The sequence below is a fragment of the Polypterus senegalus genome, chromosome 6 (genome assembly GCF_016835505.1).
Source record: "Polypterus senegalus isolate Bchr_013 chromosome 6, ASM1683550v1, whole genome shotgun sequence".
NCBI classification, from domain to species: Eukaryota; Metazoa; Chordata; class Cladistia; order Polypteriformes; family Polypteridae; genus Polypterus; species Polypterus senegalus.
In genome coordinates this window covers 132,390,030-132,411,121 of record NC_053159.1, presented here as the reverse complement: position 1 = coordinate 132,411,121, position 21,092 = coordinate 132,390,030, and the positions used below count along the sequence as shown (strand labels likewise).

The window sequence follows — 21,092 nt, the reverse complement described above, 5'->3', positions numbered from 1 at the left end:
TCAGGAACACTCCTATACTTGCGGGAAAGCCGTGAATCCACAATCAGTCCTCAGCACCCAGGTAGACAGACGATCCAGACCCCAATAACGAATACAATCCAGGACACAGCGACTAAATATGGCTTAATTGACAGATGGCAGTCCAACAGATAAACGAAACACAAAATACAGCAACCAAAAAAAAAAACACTTTTCCCTCTTTCGGACACCTGCCCTACTTTTAAACCCCACTGACCACCTTTGACCACAACAGCCCCTGCAGGGACTACTGGGATTGTAGTTTTAACTACTAGTAGCATGGCTACAATGTGCCAAAAGTAAAATAAAAATAAAAATAAATGGGTGTGGGAAAATCAAATATACAACCTAGATATTTTAGAAGTTGTCGTAGATGATGCTCGCCAACACACCCAATAAGTGTAGTATTCAGTCTTTTAAGGTTACATTTCTGCGTCACACAGCATGGGTCATCTTTGGTGACTGTGTTCTTCCTAGTTCACTCACTCTTCACTTTCACTTTAAGTTCCTAAGTTTTTAAAGCTTGTCAGGGCCAAGATGAATGGCTCTAGCTCCTCTCTTTCGAAAGTCATTTCAACAAACCATATCGACTTGTGTCCAGGAGGAATACACGCACTTTAACAAATGTAGAAAGTCCAGAAAAAAAAAAAAATCATAAATGTATCATTTATGGTTCTGATCAATATCAGAAAGCACTTTTGCAGTTAGCCTTCGGGCTGCTGTCTCTACTAGCACTACCTCTTTTATATGTGAAACATACTACTTTTACAGATATCAAAATTCAAGTGAAAGAAAACAACTTACAATTTTAACATCAAGAAAATATTATTATTTACAGCAGGGGTCCCCAACCCCCGGTCGGCCGCGGCCCGCCATCTGACAGCCGGGCCACGAGAGAACTGCCGGCAACGGAGACTCACTCAGTGAAGGGCTACAGCAAACAGGCTGCCCCCGTCACTGAGGACACTATTCAGAAGGCTAGGTGGGCGGGGCTTTGCAGCGGCGCAGAAAGGGGAGAGAGACCGAGGTGAGAGAGTATTACAACAAAGTATTTTTATGGTTCCGACAGTTTCCCCATATGACACGAGCCTATAGAAATCTCGTTACTATGAAGTACATTCAGCAGATACTTTTTTATTACAACAAAGTGACCTTGAAATGCTTGAATGAATCACTCACAGAGCAGTTAGTTCTGTGGTCACAACTCAGTTACGCACATTTGCACAACGATCCCCAAGCAGAAACATTGCAAAAAAAATGTTCTTTCTTCGAACTTTCCTCGTACTGTTTTTTTTTTGTTGGTTTTGTTTTCAGTGGTTTTCAGTGATACCTTTTGCTTATTGCTCGTCAACATTTGAAAAACATCCATTGTAATTTAATTCATTGTCACCCTTCTATAGAAACGGCCGACAAAAAAGAATCGATAACAGTGTTAATGTTTGTGATGTGCAATCTGTTGGAATGACAAATGCAATGCAGGTGTCTTTGTTATATGCAAAAAAAGAAGAAAAATCTCGGGCATCATTCGCACCCTGAAAGTGTATTATCGCAAGGAAATGCTGAGAAAAATTCTCGTCAACATAACTTGTAGACAGGAGAAGATTATAATAACGCGAAAGAAGCTATTGAAGCTGCTTCCATTTCCAACATCCAATCTTTGTGAGGCAGCGTTTTCTGCAGTGACAGCCACCAAAACGAGATTACGGAGTACTGTAGACTGAACATAAGCAACACACTTTACGTGTCACTGTCTTCCATCGTCCCCAGATGGGATCATATGGTTGCAGGAAAACAAGCTCAGGGCTCTCACTGATTCTGCATTATGGTAAGCTGTATAATTTCTATTACTAATACAAATGTAAATTGTGTATAAAACTGCCCTACGAACCCGGCCATAATCCAATCTATCCACCGGTCCCTGGAAAAAATTGCTTCTGGTAAAGCAGTCCTTGGTGTCAAAAAGGTTGGGGACCACCGGTCTACAGTCATTCTTAACACTTTAAAGCACAAGAAATATAAAACATTGTGATAAAATCACATTACCATACAGCACCTAATACTCCGAGGTGCAGTTTAGAGTATAAATCATTCTTATACTGTACAGCACATACTCTACGCTGAAATTCATACACTAAACTGAAATGCTTACACTACATACATTTTAGTATAAAGTGTATGTGTTTCAGTATAAAGTTATGTGCTGTGAAGATTGAAAGTCCAAACAACACCTCATAGCTTCAGAATAAACTGTACATTTTCAGACGAGTGCATTTCACTATATAGTGTAAGTATTTCAGTATACATAGTAAAAGATTGACTATATAGTATATGCATTTCAAATATAGTAAAATGTACTCGATGTGTGTCACTAGAGAGTCTATATCTCCATATATAATATGTGCATTTCAGTGCTGAGTATATACATTTTAGCATGTAATGTAAGCATTTCAAAATAAAGCGTATGTGCTATTAAGAGTGATTTATGTCCTTAATAATGCATATGGCACATTGCTGGGCTTTTTGTGATTGTAAATAAAAGCAGGTGGATTTGTTGATTATGCGTTTTCTACTACTTGAATACTTCAGCATGGAGCTAATAGTTGATTTGCATTGGATAGTAATTCACAAGTTTGAACAAAGTATTCTGTGCAGGTAACAAAATATAAATCAGATACAAGTAATCTTACTATACAGTAAATAATAACACTAGCATGGGCTAGTTGTACATAGCTTTATAATAGTTAGTATAGCACACAAAGTATGGAAAGCCTTCCTGTTAGCAATTCTAATACACACTGTAATAAAAATGGTACTTTAAGCACTGTGGAGTCATATCCCAGGATGCCTACAGTATTTTAATTTCCCTATGCTGTTCCCTCTCAATGAGACCTTTCTATTTTTGGTCCTGATAAAACATTGGCCTAAATGTGTTGTCAAAGTTTTCTGTTAACACATCGAGACATCTTTGTTTCTGCACTGTAGTGGCTGTTAGTCATCTCAGTGACAGTTATTTGAGTTTTTGCTCACAACTCCTGTAAACGCTTCAGCCATCACTAGAAGTTGTTTTCTTCACCTAGTGTTGCTGATTACGAAGCACACAGACTTTGACTTTTTTTAAAGATATTCTAAATTGTTCATTCTTCTGTGCCACACTCCTCTGCTATGGTTCTTGCAAGTGTATTTTTTTTCTCATCATCTATGTGAGTTGTTTTCCTTTCATTGCACTTCATGGGGAACGAAGGGAACAGCAAAAGATCAACCCAGCAGAACACCTCCATAGCTCCTGGTGTGTACCATCCAGTATAATAAGAAACGCTGAGATATCAGGATTTGACTAAAACCCTGCCCCTATCTTCACTTTTCACTTAAATTTTTTTCTGGCTTTCCTTTCTGTGTCTGTTGCTACGTAGTTCTAATTCTGAAGCACTCATATGATGGGAAAAGCAGGGGAAATAAAGAAGGAGAGCTAAAGGTTGGTGGTATTAATCTAGAATTCTGTAAATTGTGTTTAAATTTGGGGTTAATTAGTATTTTTATAATTCTAGCGCTTTGTTTTTATTTACTTTTATTCATGAAACCAAAACACATATAGTAACCACACAATTCCATCAAGGATGCATTCACATGAGAAATTAACAATTTCAATAGGAAAACACATAACCTCTTCCACTACCCATATCAGAGAGCTATATAGCAAAAAAGGCCCAATTTGATTCCTCACAACAGCTGTAGTGGTCTGCCAGTGCCCATAGGATCAGGCGGCTGGGTCAGTTCCCAGGTTGACGTTGCTCTCAGACACACACTAAAGTGAGCGCAAGAGCTGTAGTGTCTACTGGCAATGGGAAAGTTCTTATAATGCTCAGTCTGACAAGCAGCTAAACGTGCATCTCTTTAACCTGAAGGTCACTGGTTCAACATCCCAGGAGAGGCATGTGCCAGTGCCACCACAGAGCAAATTGTTGGCAGGGAACACAAGAAAAGATCTGGCCCGCTGCTTTCTGAAAACACTAATCATCCAACTTCCTCTGAGACAGAATCCCATTTCTTCCAATTTAAGATAATATAAAACATACTTTTCCTTATTGAGTTATGACAGGTGAATTATAACCCTTACAAATGAACAAAATGAGTGTTTTCTAAAACAATCTAGTATATCATCACACCACAACAGATTTTCCCTTGGCTACTTTTACCCCATGTGACGTTACTCCAAATATTGCTGTTAGTTAAGGGTTGGGGAGTGATTTTAGATCCGAGGCACTGCTCCAGTGCTTTCTCAATATTTTACCTGTTTTTTGATTTATCCTCTTTGGCTGTTTGTAAATAATCTTCAGGCTTATTTGTTTTAGACTATTCTTTGCATCATGGATTTAAAATATAAATATTTGTTTTTACCTGCACGGCATTTGTCTTCTCCCATCAGCTCATCCTGATCTGCAGTCTCACAATGGCACAAATGATCTGCCGAGGTTGGCAAAGCTCATCCTTTCTCATCATCCTAATGGAATACAGTAACTTCCTTATCTGGGATGTTGCAGCGGCTGGGGTCACAACGAGAAGGAGGCCACCTCAGAAACCACGATTGATGTGCATATTGTTGACACTGCAAGCCACCTGTCCAAACCTTTACACTCATTTGAAAGCAGAAGGGCAGAAAAAATGTTGAATTATTTTAAAACATTAAAGCGTACATGTCAAGAAATGCCTATAAATAGGTTTATAGGATCATTATCATTACAGAAAAATTCTTACTTGCAAATCCAATCAATATCCAACATGTCACCACTCTCTGGTGCCATGATTACAACAACAACAACAACAACATTTATTTATATAGCACATTTTCATACAAAAAAAATGTAGCTCAAAGTGCTTTACATAATGAAGAATAGAAAAATAAGAGACACAGTAAGAAAATAAAATAAGTCAACATTTATTAACATAGAATAAGAGTAAGGTCCAATGGCCAGGGGGGACAGAAAAAACAAAAAAAAAAACTCCAGACGGCCGGAGAAAAAAAATAAAATCTGCAGGGATTCCAGGCCATGAGACCGCCCAGTCCCCTCTGGGCAATCTACCTAACATAAATGAATCAGTCCTCTTTGTATTTATGGTTTTCACGGAAGGATTTGATGATGATGATGATGATGATGATCACGTGGACTTCTGGCTTTTAGTCCATCAATGCTGGGGCATCATGATGCTTTGAGTAGGTTGGTGGTGGCGCAGGCCGCCACCACAGAGAAACCGGAAAAAGAAACAGAAGAGAGAGTAGGGGTCAGTACGGATTTTAGAGCCACCATGAGTAGTTATTATGATGAATTGAACATACAGAGTATTAAGATAAACTGAAGTTATAAAAAGGCCATGTTAAAGTAATGTGTTTTCAGCAGTGTTTTAAAGTGCTCTACTGTATTTGCCTGGCGAATTCCTATTGGCAGGCTATTCCAGATTTTGGGTGCATAACAGCAGAAGGCCGCCTCACCACTTCTTTTAAGTTTAGCTTTTGGAATTCTAAGGAGACACTCATTTGAAGATCTGAGGTTACGATTTGGAATATAGGGTGTCAGACATTCCGATATATAAGATGGAGCGAGATTATTTAAGGCTTTATAAACTATAAGCAGAATTTTAAAGTCAATTCTGAAAGACACAGGTAACCAGTGTAGCGACATCAAAACAGAAGAAATGTGTTCAGATTTTCTTTTCCTAGTTAGGATTCTAGACTGATTAGTGAGTGTAACAGCAGCCTTACCTTAGAATTTCTGTCTTCCTTATCTGAAAAATGCCAGAACAAATTTTACAACTCTATTTACATTAGTGTGTTGCCATCTTAAATAAAACAGCACATTCTGAATATTTGCTTCACATTCAACTTTTCATCTGATACACAAACTGCTTCCATAAATAGCAAAAAGTCTAATTTAGACATTGCTGTAGAGCAGGGGTTCTCCAACACATCGCTCGCCAACTCTTTCCAAGTAGCTCGCCAAAGGGTTAAATGAATATTACATAAATTTGAAAACTTGATTAGTCAAATTAGGGGTGGACGATCCTTCCAAAAAATCATATCACGATCCACAATCTGAATTGCAATCTATCTTTTCAATGTGGCATACACTTAAGAGAATATCCGGACTTAAACTCAACAAGACCTAAGTAGCACTATATTTTAAATATCAAAATTGAATTCAGTTGTTCTGTCGTTCGCTAGCTAAGCGGAGTTAAGGAACGCGCCCTGAAGCTGGCGAGTGAGTGAGGAGAATCACACATGCAACTGGTCATGTGAATACTCTTGTGAAGAGAAACAGTGACATGGAACAAAATGACAAATGAATAAGTAATATCTGTGTATTTGGAATTGCATCGTTTTGTTATGACAGCATTCATGTTTTAATTCAATAGTGTGAGAAAATGCATGCAGACATAGAAAATACACTTGCAGGTAAACTAAATATTTTTTGTGATGTTTTAATGCAAAATGTGAGTTGTGGACACCAACATTTCGTAAATGTTCAGGCAAAACAAGCTTATTCAGTTTGTTTGAGTTGAAATAAGCTATGAGAATAAATGTTAGAAAACATGAGTAGCTCTCAGGGGAAAAAAGGTTGGAGACCCCTGCTGTAGAGACTATAAATACAAACTGCTATTGTTAGAAAAATGCTTGAATTTGTGGACTCTCACCCTGATAATCCTCCTCCACAGAACTTTAACTATTCTGTATAAGGAGCTATGAGGCCCTTCATTTTTATGAATGCTTCTCCTTGTTGCCCCCTACAGGTTGCTCTCCCTCAACAGAGAAGCAGCTATACAAGGTACTCCAGTATCATCTGATGCAGGAACCAGAGCTGCACACCACCCTAAAGAACCTGCTGTCTGCTGTCAGTGATCCAGGAAAAGGTTTTAAGACTGCCGCTCGCATATATCTTGAAAGGAGTAAGTCAGCGTTTCTCAACCTTTAAGAATTTGCGACCTGAGTTTTCATAACAGTTTTAATCGCGGCCCCCCTAACAGTTTTTTGAAATGTAGATGCATATTTTATTATACCTACTTAACTTTTATCAACATTTATCTAACTCTTTATTTATTGTTCTACAGTAGTATCAGAATGTAGTTTAATAGTTTAAGTTAATTTGTTTTGGTTTCAACAGATTTTTTTTCAGATTTTTGATTCTTGTTTTCTTTTTTTCACATCCTCGCGCCCCCCTTTTTGTTACTTCGTGCCCCCCTATGGGGGCCCGCCCCACAGGTTGAGAACCACTGGAGTAAGTGATCAGCCCTTGTAGGCTATTAGCCATATTTGTTATATAACTGTCTTAGCAGACCCCCACCACCTACTGCTAACCACTACATGAATGTTTATCTATATCTATATATATATATATATCTATATCTATATATAAAATCCTAAGCCTAAAAGTGCAACAATTTTGTGGAACGATTTTATGTGACGTTTTTATGTCACACTTTAGATCAGGCTTATTTTAAAACCTATGTATGTATGTTTGGTATCATTCTTTTCAGAATTTATTGAACTTTAATGTGATGTTGTTAGATTTTCAGATTCTTATTCGGTTTTTAAATTCTAAACTATAATATCAAGAAAGTCCTGGTTTTTATTTTTGATCGAGTAAGCTTTCTTTCACAGGAACAAACTATTAAAAAAAATAATAATCTATTTATAACACCAATGTTTGTATTTAGGTGATTTAGTTAGCTGAAGCTCGAGTTACAATGACCCATTGCATACCACTTTAGTTTTTCACGTGATTTTTCCTGTTATTTAAATGAGTCATTTTTTAAAAAAAGGTTTTTTCATCTATAAGAATGTCAGTTAAAACGAATGGATCATATATTTAGTCTCTTATAAATACTCATCGAGCATACTGGACCTCAGTTTAATGGGAATATTCCAATCGGTAAAAGAGTAAATATTTTATTCTCATTTCATGATTTTTACTCCATTAAACAATAATTAATTTTTCTTTTACATAGTTATAGAATTTTGTGATTTTGACTCCATCCAGCTATCCATCCATTATTCAACCCGCTATATCCTAACAACAGGGTCGCGGGGGTCTGCTAGAGCCAATCCCAGCCAACACGGGGCACAAGGCAGGAAACAAACCCTGGGCAGGGTGCCAGCCCACCGCAGGATTTTGACTCCAATAAATAATCATTTTTCTTTTGTACATTTACAGATTTTAGTAACATTCTGGCCACACCTGGAGGTTGAGCATTGAAGGTACCAGGTGGCTTGGCCCCCCTAGTTTCTCATAATTTTAATTCAGTTCAGTAAAATTTGGCTCCCTGCAGCTCCATATGGGAAAAAATGGTTTCATAAAATGGATTGATGTGACTTATCTGTTGACAAATTTACTTCTTTAGTTTTACTTCCAATGTGTGACTACATTCTTGATAAAATGAATCCTGTTTTTGTGTTTTTATTTTGTACAGAACTCCGTGTAAAACTGGACTATCTAAACACTGTGGAGAAGGAGTATGGGGTACGGCCCAAAGTACTGGTTGGTAATCCACGAGTTGACCTCAAAGAAGTAAATGACTGGGTGCGCCAGCAAACCGGGGGGAAGATTGACCGCTTCCTATCAGCTAACCTGCCACGTAATATTGGGGTACTACCCCTAGGGGCTGCTTATTTTAAAGGTGAGTGGATATAGCAGGGTGACTAAAGAGACCTTTTCAGCTCCTAAAGGGGGGGACTGTTAATAAAATGAACAATAACACTAAAATGGGGTCATGGAAGTAACCTACAACGGCATTCAAAATCCAGGAAGGAGGTGGTCAGAAACAGAATACATGTCTTCACGTGGCCTTCAAGCATGTTATTTGGTGACCTGGCTGATGTTTTCCTTTGCTCACTGTTTTTTCATGTAAGCGTTTTGGAGTGACCCAATCCTAATTAATTTTTTTTTTTGAAAAGCAAAACATTGAAACAGCATAGCAGTCTATAAGACAAATAATGATAACATAACAGATACAACAGTTTGCTTCAAAATAAGTCCAGAGAGAACAAAGAAAAAAAGAAAGACGATATCCTGTCCCAAACTACAGATATGTTTATTCCCACGCTCAGACTCTTTGTGATGTACTCCCACAAGTATGTCGCCTTCTCTGTCATTTGCCTATCCTTGTAGTTACCAACCATTGGGATATACAACACAGTTGCAATGCACTTGCACCCAGGACTACTGCCAACTACTTTCTATCAGTAGCTCCTTCAAGCCTCACTCAGGGATGACTATCACTCTAGTCCTACTCACTACGTCTCCCCTCACCCTTGACTTCCCTAACTGAGAAAGGAACTCAATTTTTAGAGTCTGCTGTTAGAGAAAGAAGGTTTAATAAATTCATTCCAGAATCTTCCTAGTTTTCCCCACCTTCCACCTTGTTCTATTCCAGAAGAATTATTGATCAGTCCTGAAGCCTCAGATAGAATTTCTACAATTTATAAAAATGTTTTAAAGTGTCTTTCTTTCAAAGATCCCAGAGTACATTTGGGAAAGGATCTGTCACTTAATATTTCAGGAAAGGAGTGGAAGGCAGCCATGCACAGAATATGTTCGAGCTCCATATGTGAAAAACATTCATTTATTCAACTTAAATGTTTTTATTAAGTGCCTTTATCTCGTTTAAAATTGTCCAAAATGTTTCCAGGGCAAGATTCAACGTTGCAATCTAGCTCCAGCCTCATTGGGTCACATGTTCTGGGCGTGCACCAAATGAATAACATTTTGAACAAAAATCTTTGCATGTCTATCAGAATATCTTGGTGTCACAATCACTCCTAACCCATTAACAGCTGTGTTTGGTGTACTCCCAGACAGCCTTAAAGCTGAGAAGAAAAAGAAAACTGTAATTTCCTTTACTACACCACTAGCACAGAGACGTATCTTGCTCAACTGAAAGAATCCCACCCCACCACTCTAAAGTCAGTGGGAAAACGATGTTCTATACTACTTGAAATTGAAAAAAATTACATTCTCACTTAGACGATCTGTTCAAAACGTTTTTTAAAATATGGCACAATCTAATCAAAAACATTTTAGAATAAGCTTCCATTCTGGGGAAAAGGATACCCTTGTTTTCTTGCTCCTTCTATAGAGTAGCTTCATTTGCTGGCTCCTCTCTCTTTCTCTTTGGTAGGGGTTAAAATCTGCTTTGATTTATTAAATTTGGCTTGACCATATGGAATGTTATCTGTTTCTAATTATCCATCCATCCATCCATTATCCAACCCACTATATCCTAACTACAGGGTCACGGGGGTCTGCAGGAACCAATCCCAGCCAACACAGGGCACAAGGCTGGAAACAAACCCCGGGCAGGGTGCCAGCCCACTGCAGTGTTTCTAATTAAAATCAATAAAAATATTAAACAAATAAATAAATCATTCATCCGTCCATCCATCCATTATCCAACCCGCTATATCCTAACTACAGGGTCACGGGGGTCTGTTGGAGCCAATCCCAGCCAACACAGGCCGCAAGGCAGGAAACAAACCCCGGGCAGGGCGCCAGCCCACCGCAGATAAATAATTAATTCATTCCATTATCATAATCATTAACATAACTTAATATGTCAAAATCAGAAGCGAAGTAAACAAATGAGATAATCATATCATGCAACCTGGGTGTTTTAACAGTTGTCATAGTGCAGAGAAGAACAACTAGTTTGATTCCAGCAATGTGAGGTAGGAGTTATGAGTTGAGATTGAAAGAATCAACTCCTCTCTGTCCTAAGTCATTCTGACACCATCTTATCACCACACATTCATCAGCTGTACATGCACAGAGGAATCCAACGGTTTTAGGGCCTTGATTTTTACACACAAGGAACGTCCAGAAAATTACCATTTGACCATGTTTAGAGCTTACTATTTAGTTTGTCTACACTAAGCAGCAAAAACAAAAAATGTCCCTCTGCACTAACACCTCTGTTTTGTGTGGTTTAGACAAACTGCTATCAGAGAGACCAAAATAAAAAGAAAATCATTGAGAATAGTTTTAGCATGAACTGTAGTCTGTAACATTTAAGTAAAAGAGGAAGATAACTGAAACCGTTTAAGATTCATGATTAATGGTACTATAATAAGTAAAATTACATTCCCCTACACTTTTATGATGTGCTATCAATTTATTCTGGGAAAATCAGATACAGACAGCAAGAGTTCTTATTTTTTATTCATATCTTTTACAAAGGACACAAAAAAGCATTATCTTAAACAAACAAAGGTTTATTTTAACATGTACTAAAACAACAACCTAACACCTGACACCCCTTGTCTCATTAAATGCTTAGAAAGTTGAAGAAAGGAGAACCTTTATAGAGCAACAAATGAGGATCAGCACCCGGTAAGGAGACTGCAAGATAAGATTAAGGGTTGCAGCAAAGATCAAGGGGCACCCATGCATGGACTAGCTGAATCATTTTGGATCATTTGTCAATGTAGCCACAACTGATCCTTGCCAAGAGGCAGCAAGGATTGGTCTAAAGACTGACATTTTTTTCTGAGATGTCCCAAGTATGGAACCTCGAAATAGTCTTTGCCATTTTAGCCAGCACCATTTCTTGTTTATTTGCTTTCAGGTAATTGGGTGAATCGTTTCAGCCAAGGAGGCCGACCCCAAGACTTCAAGGTGGATGACTTGAGATCTGTCAGTGTGCCCATGATGAGTGAGGAGAGGTATCCTGTTAAATTGGGGATTGAATCCAATCTCAGATGTAAGGTAGGTTAAAATGTTTAGTCTTAAGTTCAATGTCTACAGTGTTCCAGTTTATGACTCTTTCCAGTTGACTTTATCTCTCCGTGTCCAACAGATTGCCCAGGTCCCCATGCAAGGGGATGTAAGCATGTTGCTGTTCCTTCCCGATGAAGTCAGCCAGAACCTTACCCAAATTGAGGAAAGCCTGAATGCTGAATTCATCCATGATATTGTCACACTCCTACAGCCAGTAGACGTCTCACTGACTCTTCCAGCACTCAAACTGAGCTACACAACTGATCTGCTCCCCACACTAGCTGACCTGGGTAAGCACTACTATGTCAGTAGAGTTCAAGGGAATAGGACAGGCATGGTAACAGGAAGATAGTGCTAAGAATCCCATACATGTAGGCAAATGTTGTCCTTTTTCTTATTTTGCCTTTTGGACTTGGCCTTCTATGTCTCTCCAATTTAAATAGGGACTTACAGGTAGTTTGTGGGCACTACCTTCATGCAGTAGATCTGCACGGGCAATGCCCTGGTCTCAAAACATTTAACTGCAGGCACACAGAGTGTTCTGTGTAGAGGTCACCTGGCTCAGGGGCACACCTCATGGCAGCAGATGACCTAGGGACTCAAATCACCAGGGTTGAATCCATTCATCTATTTGGACAGAAAGTCTTTACTTAAAATCCAAGGTGGCAAGACATGCATACAGGGTGCCCAGCATGGCTAGCACTCAACTAAATCAATAAGGGCCTCCAATATTGCTTATAATATTAGCCCCCTGCTAAAATTTCTTCTTTATTTCTCTACAGGTCTACAGCAGTTCATTTCCACCCCAGAACTGGTGAAGATCACTTCTCAGCAGGCCAAAGTAAATAGTTTGCATCATAAGGTGGCCCTAGAAGTGACAGAGGAAGGCGCTCAGCCACTGAGCAATATGGCGAGGGGGCTATATATGGCATTCCACGTTAACCGGCCTTTTATCTTTGTTGTGAGGGAAGAGACATCTGGAGCCACTCTTTTCATTGGCAGAGTTATGAACCCCAGCAAGTTTCAGTCTCTCTGAGGGAGACATAGTGATATGCCACCTCTGTATGCTTAAGCACAAGAGCAATTTAGACACGCACCTGGGTGCACAATAACCAAGCGGTGGTGCACCCAAAGGGCAGCTTCCGTGATGCAAAGACCTCGCAGGTATCAGCACAACTGAGGCACAACAAGTGCTGCAAAAGTCAGAGACACACGTGCATGTACACGCACGCACTCACCCACCTCCAAAGAGTCATACAACTGGAAGGCACGAAAACTGCCAATGGCACCACAACATCTGAGCTATCAAATGGACAGTGACCCAGGGAATCACGACGATAGTCTGGAGGGTGCAAGTCATGAAGAGAATATACACAAAATTGGGTTTGGATCATTGGGATAGAAAACCCACAAGACTGCATGCAGTCATTCTATAACACTGTTGAGAATGACAAATCATCATATTATTAAAAAAAAAACTGTCCTGCTCAGCTAGATTGTTCAGATCAAACACACAAAAATAAAAAAGGCACAAATCACGTCAGAGAATTTATTAATCAGGCCAAGAGGGCTCTCATTGTGTCTCAGTTGGGCTGACTTGCTTTTGTAAATAAATAAATCTATTAGGGCAAAACGGGAAGTTTCTAGTTACTCCAAAAATGCAGATGACATCCGGGCTCTGTGGGTGGTTGACTTTCATTTTTCTTTGCTAGGATTTTGTATCAGTGTTCCTAATAAAAATGTTACCCTGTGACTGGCCACCTGTGGTGTTCTTGTGCATTCTTCCAGAAGGAGCTCTGCCATTCTTCCAATTCCAGCCACTACCCTTGGGAAATGTCTCAGGGTGAAGCAGGATGGCTGTATATGTCTTGGGATGAGATGGTATCACGAAAGAATGGTTGCTTTCAGATTAGGATTCATCTGGAATTAACTTTAGCTGGCTACAAAATGGGGGCCGTCAGAAAATGAATAGTTGTTGGAGAGAAAATGATGTTTTAAATGTACTGCTCAGACGAGTGACATAAACTTAGCAGAAGTAGTCTTCCCAGGCAGACATGTGTTGTTTTCATTGTGTTATTATTTCATTTTCATTTTGTACGGTATTTGAATATATTCCCAAAATACCATTTACTTTTGCTGATTCACACACACGCTTCATCCAATTCAGGTTTATGAAGCAGGGACATGCGGTCTGGGGATTCAGAGCCTCACCTGTCATAATGAAAATAAAAAAAAAACTAATAATGATAACATAAAATAAATGTGTCCACTGGTATGTGCTATAAATTTGTTTTCTGTATGATTCCAATAATTTTGATCATTTTTATAGTCAAAATCGCTGAATTGGCGCATTTCCTGATCAAATACAGGGGAGAAACGTAAGGTGCGGCAGCAACGAGCCTCACCTCACCTCGGACTGCACTCTCCCTCACATACTGGGTTGATGCGTGCAACTGGTGTATGCCTGTTGCTGTTTCTCTGTATGTCACCAATATGTTTGCAGACACGTTTATTATACAGCCTGACTTTAAACAGTCTGGCCAATATCTTTAATAAATGTGTATGACATATATAGTCTTGCTGATCGGACATAAAACCGCAGTGAAAAGGCACAAGGTGAGGCAGACAATATTGTGCTGCACCGAAGGGGGTGCATGTGAGCCCAACAGGTGCTTGTTGCTGCTGTTCTACACAGAGGCTCTTGGCGCCAATAAGTTAGCGATATCACAAAGTCAAGTGCACTGCAGCGGTCCGTTTATTTAAATTTTTTTGTTCCAACTGACTGCCAAAATTGAAGATTAAGACCTTTAAACCTAAAGGAAAATAAGGAGGACTTTTATAAGAAAGTGACGGAGATTTTCGTGGAGAAGGATAGGCGCATGGACCTCCTTTACAAATAAAGGTAAGGCCATAAACTGTTCAAATTTGATAAAAATGGGATCAGACTAAGAAAAAAAAATCCAATATTTAAAAGCTAAATTTTGACATTAAATAAAATATTCTTTTCTTCTTGTTATTCTTTTGTTGAACAGTCTTTATTAAAATTGATTAAAGCCTCAGAATTAAAAGCTTTTAAAAACAACGAAATATTTCAATTAAGGTCAAAACTGAATTCCGTTTTCTGTACACCTCTCTATACTTTCATTTGTATTGAAGGAGTATGAATTGTGAATTGCAAATTTAGAACACATGGAGGGTGCAGAACAAATGCACTCTATCCGCTATAAATGTAATGTTATTTCTTAGCCAAAAATGTACCTTACCTATGTGTATGTGTGTAAAGAATGCTGATGAGATATGAAAAATAACCAGTAGTCAGTGTGCATGCCGCCAACTGAATAGTGAATAAGCCTCTCTTTGGGGTTCATATATTTGTAAATGCCACTCTGAAGGAGTCAGTGCCTCACCAGCAATCAAACTCACCACACATCACTGATGTGAAGTGCTGGAGCCAATCCTGAGTGCATCAGGCACAAGTCAGAAACAAGCCTTGGACAAGGAGCCAGTCATATATTAATCACCATGACAATAAACGTATGATGGGTAAACCTATGTTACCCATTTTAGTCTTAGTTAGTAATCGGTTTAGGAGCATAAACCTATTTTTTTACCTGGTGGTGACACTACATAGGAGCTGGCTGGTTCTTTTCCGAGTTGCTGTCGCCTGGTGAAGTGCCACGAGTAGACTGTGTTTCTGACAGGATTGCTGGACTATCATGGAGACCATAGACATAGAATTACTAGACACCGCATGACCAGCAGCATCATATGTCAACGTCACGTCCTTATTGCAAGTGGCACTGCTGTGGAGTGAAGTAGTGGATAAAGATGCCTCACACATGTGCTGCTTGGGATTGTACAAACCGCTGTATGCTCCAAACCAGATCAATTGTTTTGGTTATATTTGGCCATTAGAAAATCCCATTTTATAATCTTAACTTTAGCTATGCCATGCTAAGCTAGCAAAGCTATACATTCATGTGCTCAAGTGAGCCTCCAAACAACGTTTTGGATAAACGTATTCAGTCAATAACTATGTAGATTGTTGTTAGCTGTTAACATTTCTCAAATTTTGAAGGTTTCCCAAAGAAATCCACCTCAGGACGCAGTGGGCGGTAGCCCTTAGATGGGATTTTGAGAAAGCTGTCCTGTGATGCGTGCCGTGCTAGTTTGGTAACAGATGCTGTACTGACATCATATGATCAAAGCTACCACTTGCTCACATTAAAAAACAAAGGAGGTTTGATGATTCCTTCTGATGGTACAGTCAAGGTGGTCAAAGTAGCTGAGCGTGTTATCTGACAGTCGACATTAGGGCAAGCTGTCAGTGTATCTTTGATCAATCAGTTTGTCGGGCTCAGATTGGTTCAGATGATGTGTTTTTTCTCAAGGAGCACACTGAGGAATCACAGTTTGAAATTGACAACCATCATTTCATGCTCATGTCTTTAGTTGTGTCTGTCTTCCACAAACTCTAAGGCTGCACCATATTGCTAGACTGAATACTCTCAAATTACAGACTGGCAACACACGGAAACCGTTCTGTTTCAAGGATTTTAGATCCTATCCTGTATATATTTAAGTAACCACATTGTGTGTGTGTGTGTGGGTGTGTGTGAGAGAGAGAGAGAGATTGAGAGAGGAATGAGTGAAATGTTTTCAGAAATTATTAAGCCAATTTGTATATAATAAAATTGTTTATTTTTGTCATTGAGTGTATCATTTCATTGTTAAAAGAAAGACCAGAAAGCCAGTTGCAGTCTTACTATTTTGACTTTCAGACATTGGTCAAATTTTTGTCTCAATAATTGCCATTATTAGTGTATAAATGGACATAAATAATTGCATTTAAACGATTTGCCAAAATCTGTTGTATGTAAACGATACTGTTTTAAACGTTATTGTTTTTTCATCAGAAAACCCGGCTTCCACATCTACCTGTATTAGTTTAAATTGCACTTTTGCCACTCACAATATGGCAGACGTGCGAACGTATCGTGTCGACTGGGCAACACAGTGAATGCGGTGTCTACCTATATATGTCTATGGTGGAGACAACTGTCGAATAAATGCAAAGGTATAAAGAGGACTCGCTTTGGAGAGTATGAGGTACACGTGACAGGGTTGCGCGTGTTCTGTGCGGTGAGAGATCAGCTGATGCGATAGCAACTTTTCAAAAGGCTGGAGTGAGCTTGAGAAAGAGTTCGAGATTATGTGCAGGCCTTGTAGCGAAAGGAGCAGTTGGGAGCAAGCCAGAGCCTAAAAAATGCGTTACAGATCGGCTGTGGGAGAATTAAACGTGTCTTTTGCACACTTTCTCTGAAACTTTATAAAAGTTGCTGAGGTTGGTTTGATCAGGGCTGGCAATTCGCTTAGGTTCCTAAGGCTGCGTACTAGCAGCAATGAATTTCAACTTGAGGAATAAACAGCACTAGATGGTACATACAGAAACAACTTATTATGCAGGAGCAAGTCAGCAGAACATGTGAATTAATGAAGATCAACCCAGGCGTGGGTGGCATTGTGGTGCTGTGGAAGCACTGCTTGCAGTTAGTGTGGTATAGTGGGTCCACAGCTCATGTCAAGAGGCCAGTTTTAAATAAATAATCACCGCACTTGCAGCTTAGCAAGGGGGCGTGGTGGTTGAGTGGCTGAAGTAGTTCCAGGGAAATTCGTGGTGTGGGCGTTTCACACCTAAGCGCACAGGTGAGAAACCGTACACATCCATAATTGTTCCTGGGGCTGCTGATTGCAACAGCTGCCACGTTCTCTTCATAAATAGAAGCACAAGGCAGCAGAAAGGGAGAGAAAGAAGAAAGAAAAAATACGGAGGTTGCAGGAAGTAGCAAGCAGCGTGGAGAGAGAGAGAGAGCCGGAGCGAGCGAGCGAAGGCTCGCAGGCAGGCAGCTGGACAGTGAGCCCTAGCAGAGGTGTTTGGCCAACACCTACGGCAGTTGGTAGTGGTCGCTCCCACTGAGCATTCTGAGGAGTGGGAGTGACCGGTAGTAGGATGGCTGGCCGCGTAAGGCCGAGAAGGAAGCAGGAGTCGGGCCAAGTTTCGGTCTGGAGAATGCACTAGTGAAGCCAGGGATCAGGAGGTCTCCAGACCAGTGGAGTGGAAAGAAGGTCAGCTGCTGGTAGGGCAACTCTCCTGTTGCGAGGCCCAGATGGGAGAAGCAGGAGAGCCACCAGGTAAAAGAAACCCCAGGCTTTGTGTTGTTTTAAAGAGACTGCTTCCAGCATTGTTTTAACCTCGTTTTGAAGGATTGTTTTTTTTCTATTTATTGGATTTTTAACCTCCACAATAACACTTGTTTTTATGGATTATTCATTTAGTGACTTTGGAGGCACTGCACTTTATTTATTTGGACACTTTGTTTTTGTTGATGTTTTTAATAAAAGCACTTGGCACTTTTTTTACACCATTCCCTTGCTCCATTTGTTGTGCCTCACTGCCGAGCTCATCGGTGACATTACCAATGGTGTTGGGTTCAAGGGCTCCCGGACAGACAATGGGAGCATGAAGCAAACCTGCATTGTCATAGTTAGGTGACCACTGTTTGCATCCTGGGTCTATGGCAGGGGTGGTGAACTCCAGGCCTAGAGTGCCGCACTGGCTGCAGGTTTTCATTCTTACCATCTTCTTAATTAGTGGCGAGTTTTTGCTGCTGATTACTTCTTTTAATTAACTTGACACAGGCCCCATAGTTGTTTATTTTTCTTTAATCATCAGCCAAACAATAATGAGACACAAAACAAGCCACCACATGACCAGCTCCCCTGTGCCCATTACACAATATCTGAAATTAAAGAGAGGTGATGGTCTTGGTAAGGTTGATCTCTCAGGTCACCAAAACATTTTGACGGTGCTTTTAGAAAAAACAGAAAAACAACAGTTTTCGAAATGTATGCTGTGGCAGAATGAGAGCAGCAACAAGCCATGGAATTAAATAACCAATTTTATTAACAGCAAGAATTGGCTTCTCATTAAGAAAGTGATTGGAATGAAATTGGTTGGAGTTTGAAGCCCCAGTTTAGCTGGTCATCTGTTGGCTCGTTTCACATTTCATTTCTGCTTGGCTGTCATTTAATGAAGAAAGGAATCAATTCAGAGGGCTGAACTCTTCTAACATGGCTATTAAAGTGATGGGGAAAAAGTTAATTAGCAGTGAAAACTGGTCACTGATTAGACAAGCCGTCCTGGCCCAGATGCAGCAAAACAGGCCCAAACCACGAAACTACCACCACCACCATGTTTCACAGATGGGATAAGGTTCTTATGCTGGAATGCAGTGTTTTCCTTTCTCCAAACAACGCTTTTCATTTAAACCAAAAAGTTCTATTTTGGTCATATCCGTCCACAAAACATTCTTCCAATAGCCTTCTGGTTTGTCTACGTGATCTTTAGCAAACTGCAGATGAGCAGCAATGTTTTTTTTGGAGAGCAGTGACTTTCTCCTTGCAACCCTGCCATGCACACCATTGTTGTTCAGTGTTCTTCTGATGGTGGACTCATGAACATGAACATTAGCCAATGTGAGAGAGGCCTTCAGTTGCTTAGAACTTACCCTGGGGTCCTTTGTGATCTCGCCGACTATTACACATCCTTGTCTTGAAGTGATCTTTGTTGGTTGACCATTCCTGGGGATGGTAACAATGGTCTTGAATTTCCTCCATTTGCACACAATCTGTCTGACTGTGGATTGGAGGAGTCCAAACTCTTTAGAGATGGTTTTGTAACCTTTTCCAGCCTGATGAGCATCAACAACTCTTTTTCTGAGGTCCTCAGAAATCTCCTTTGCTCGTGCCATGACACACTTCCACAAACATGTGTTGTGAAGAGCAGACTTTGATAGATCTCTGTTCTTTAAATAACACAGGGTGCCCACTCACACCTGATTGTCATCCCATTGATTGAAAACACCTGACTCGAATTTCACCTTCAAACTAACTGCTAATCCTAGAGGTTCACACACTTTTGCCAATCACAAATATGTAATATTTGATAATTTTCCTCAATAAATAAATGACCAAGTATAATATTTTTGTCTCATTTGTTTAACTGCTTTCTCTTCATCTATTTTTAGGACTTGAGTGAAAATCTGATGATGTTTTAGGTCATATTTATGCAGAAATATAGAAAATTCTAAAGGGTTCACAAACTTTCAAGCACAACTGTACATCTATGAGAGAATATACAATGGAGAAAAAACTGAAGTCTGTATGGACATTTTGGACATAATTGAATACTTCTGTTTCAATACATAAAGTTATTTGTTTAATGAAGACTTTTACAAATGCATAACACACATGCTATTGTATAATTGCATTTTGTATAGTGGCACATTAGGAAGCTTGTTCAATGTCAGTGTTCTCCTGGAAAGGGGGGTACAGTTCAGTGACAGACAGTAAGCAACATTGTCTGCTTCTTCAATTGTTGGTACTGTTACATACTTGCATAACAAAAAGAAGCAAATGTGGCTTTCTACTGTATAAACATCTACACGCGGATGTGTATGTGTGTGCCTGTCTGTCCAGCCCGGAAGTGCAAGGTTACAGGGTGAAGCTCAAAGAAAGCAACTCTGTCGTGAAAGTGAAACTGCCGAGAAAAGAAACTTGCTTAGCCACTGATACATAAGCGAGGCGAGCACATCGGCAAAATGAGACCTCCGAGGAGAGAAAGAGAGAGAAACTCGCTTAGCCGCTGATAGACAACGGAAGCGAGCAGGTCAGCAAAACGAAACCGCCAAATAAAAGAGAACCTTGCTTAGCCGCTAATGCACAGCCGATGCGATTGATTGATTGAAGTGCCAGAATCCATAGTTTCTAGGAGCCCGGGCGTTTTACAGATCTCTCCTCCAAAGCAACCCAATTTTTAGCTTAATTTACCACTATAAGATAATGAAACTGTGGTAAGACATGTATGGGAGAATGTTTTATTCTTAATTTGTTTAATGATTTTAATTGAATTTAACACAATCTGATGTTTTTAGCTTCTCCTGGTTTAATCAGATAATTGCAGGTCGAGCTACAGCGTGATATTAAGTAGGCACCAACTGGGCAGTAAGGAAAATAAAAGGGAAATGGTTTAGCGATCAAAAAGATTTTTTCTTTTGAAGGAAAAGGAGAGAGAGAAAGAGAAAGTGATCACTGGACAGAGAGGCATCTGAGGGAGGATGGAAAGGGCAGTCTCCGACAGGCTGACTATTAACACACAGAGTCAGCCCGACTGCTGTGTGGACGTTCAATGGCGTGGCTGTATGCTTGTCTGTCAAGCACTGGAGCAGACAAGATGGAGAGGGACTGCTTAAGTAG

The 21,092-nt window shown here is 39.8% G+C and overlaps 1 protein-coding gene across 2 annotated transcripts in view; it reads left to right on the top strand.

Annotated features, from left to right (window-relative positions):
* serpinf1 (serpin peptidase inhibitor, clade F (alpha-2 antiplasmin, pigment epithelium derived factor), member 1) overlaps window positions 1–13,537 on the top strand; it is a 39,756-nt gene extending 26,219 nt beyond the window's left edge. For both annotated transcript variants that reach the window (XM_039757217.1, XM_039757218.1), the window contains exons 4-8: window positions 6,799–6,954; window positions 8,476–8,682; window positions 11,626–11,765; window positions 11,857–12,067; window positions 12,560–13,537. In XM_039757217.1, coding sequence (XP_039613151.1) covers window positions 6,799–6,954; window positions 8,476–8,682; window positions 11,626–11,765; window positions 11,857–12,067; window positions 12,560–12,813 — 968 coding nt within the window. In that variant the 3' untranslated portion in view covers window positions 12,814–13,537. The remainder of the gene's footprint in view (window positions 1–6,798; window positions 6,955–8,475; window positions 8,683–11,625; window positions 11,766–11,856; window positions 12,068–12,559) is intronic.
* The last annotated feature ends 7,555 nt before the right edge of the window (window positions 13,538–21,092 follow it).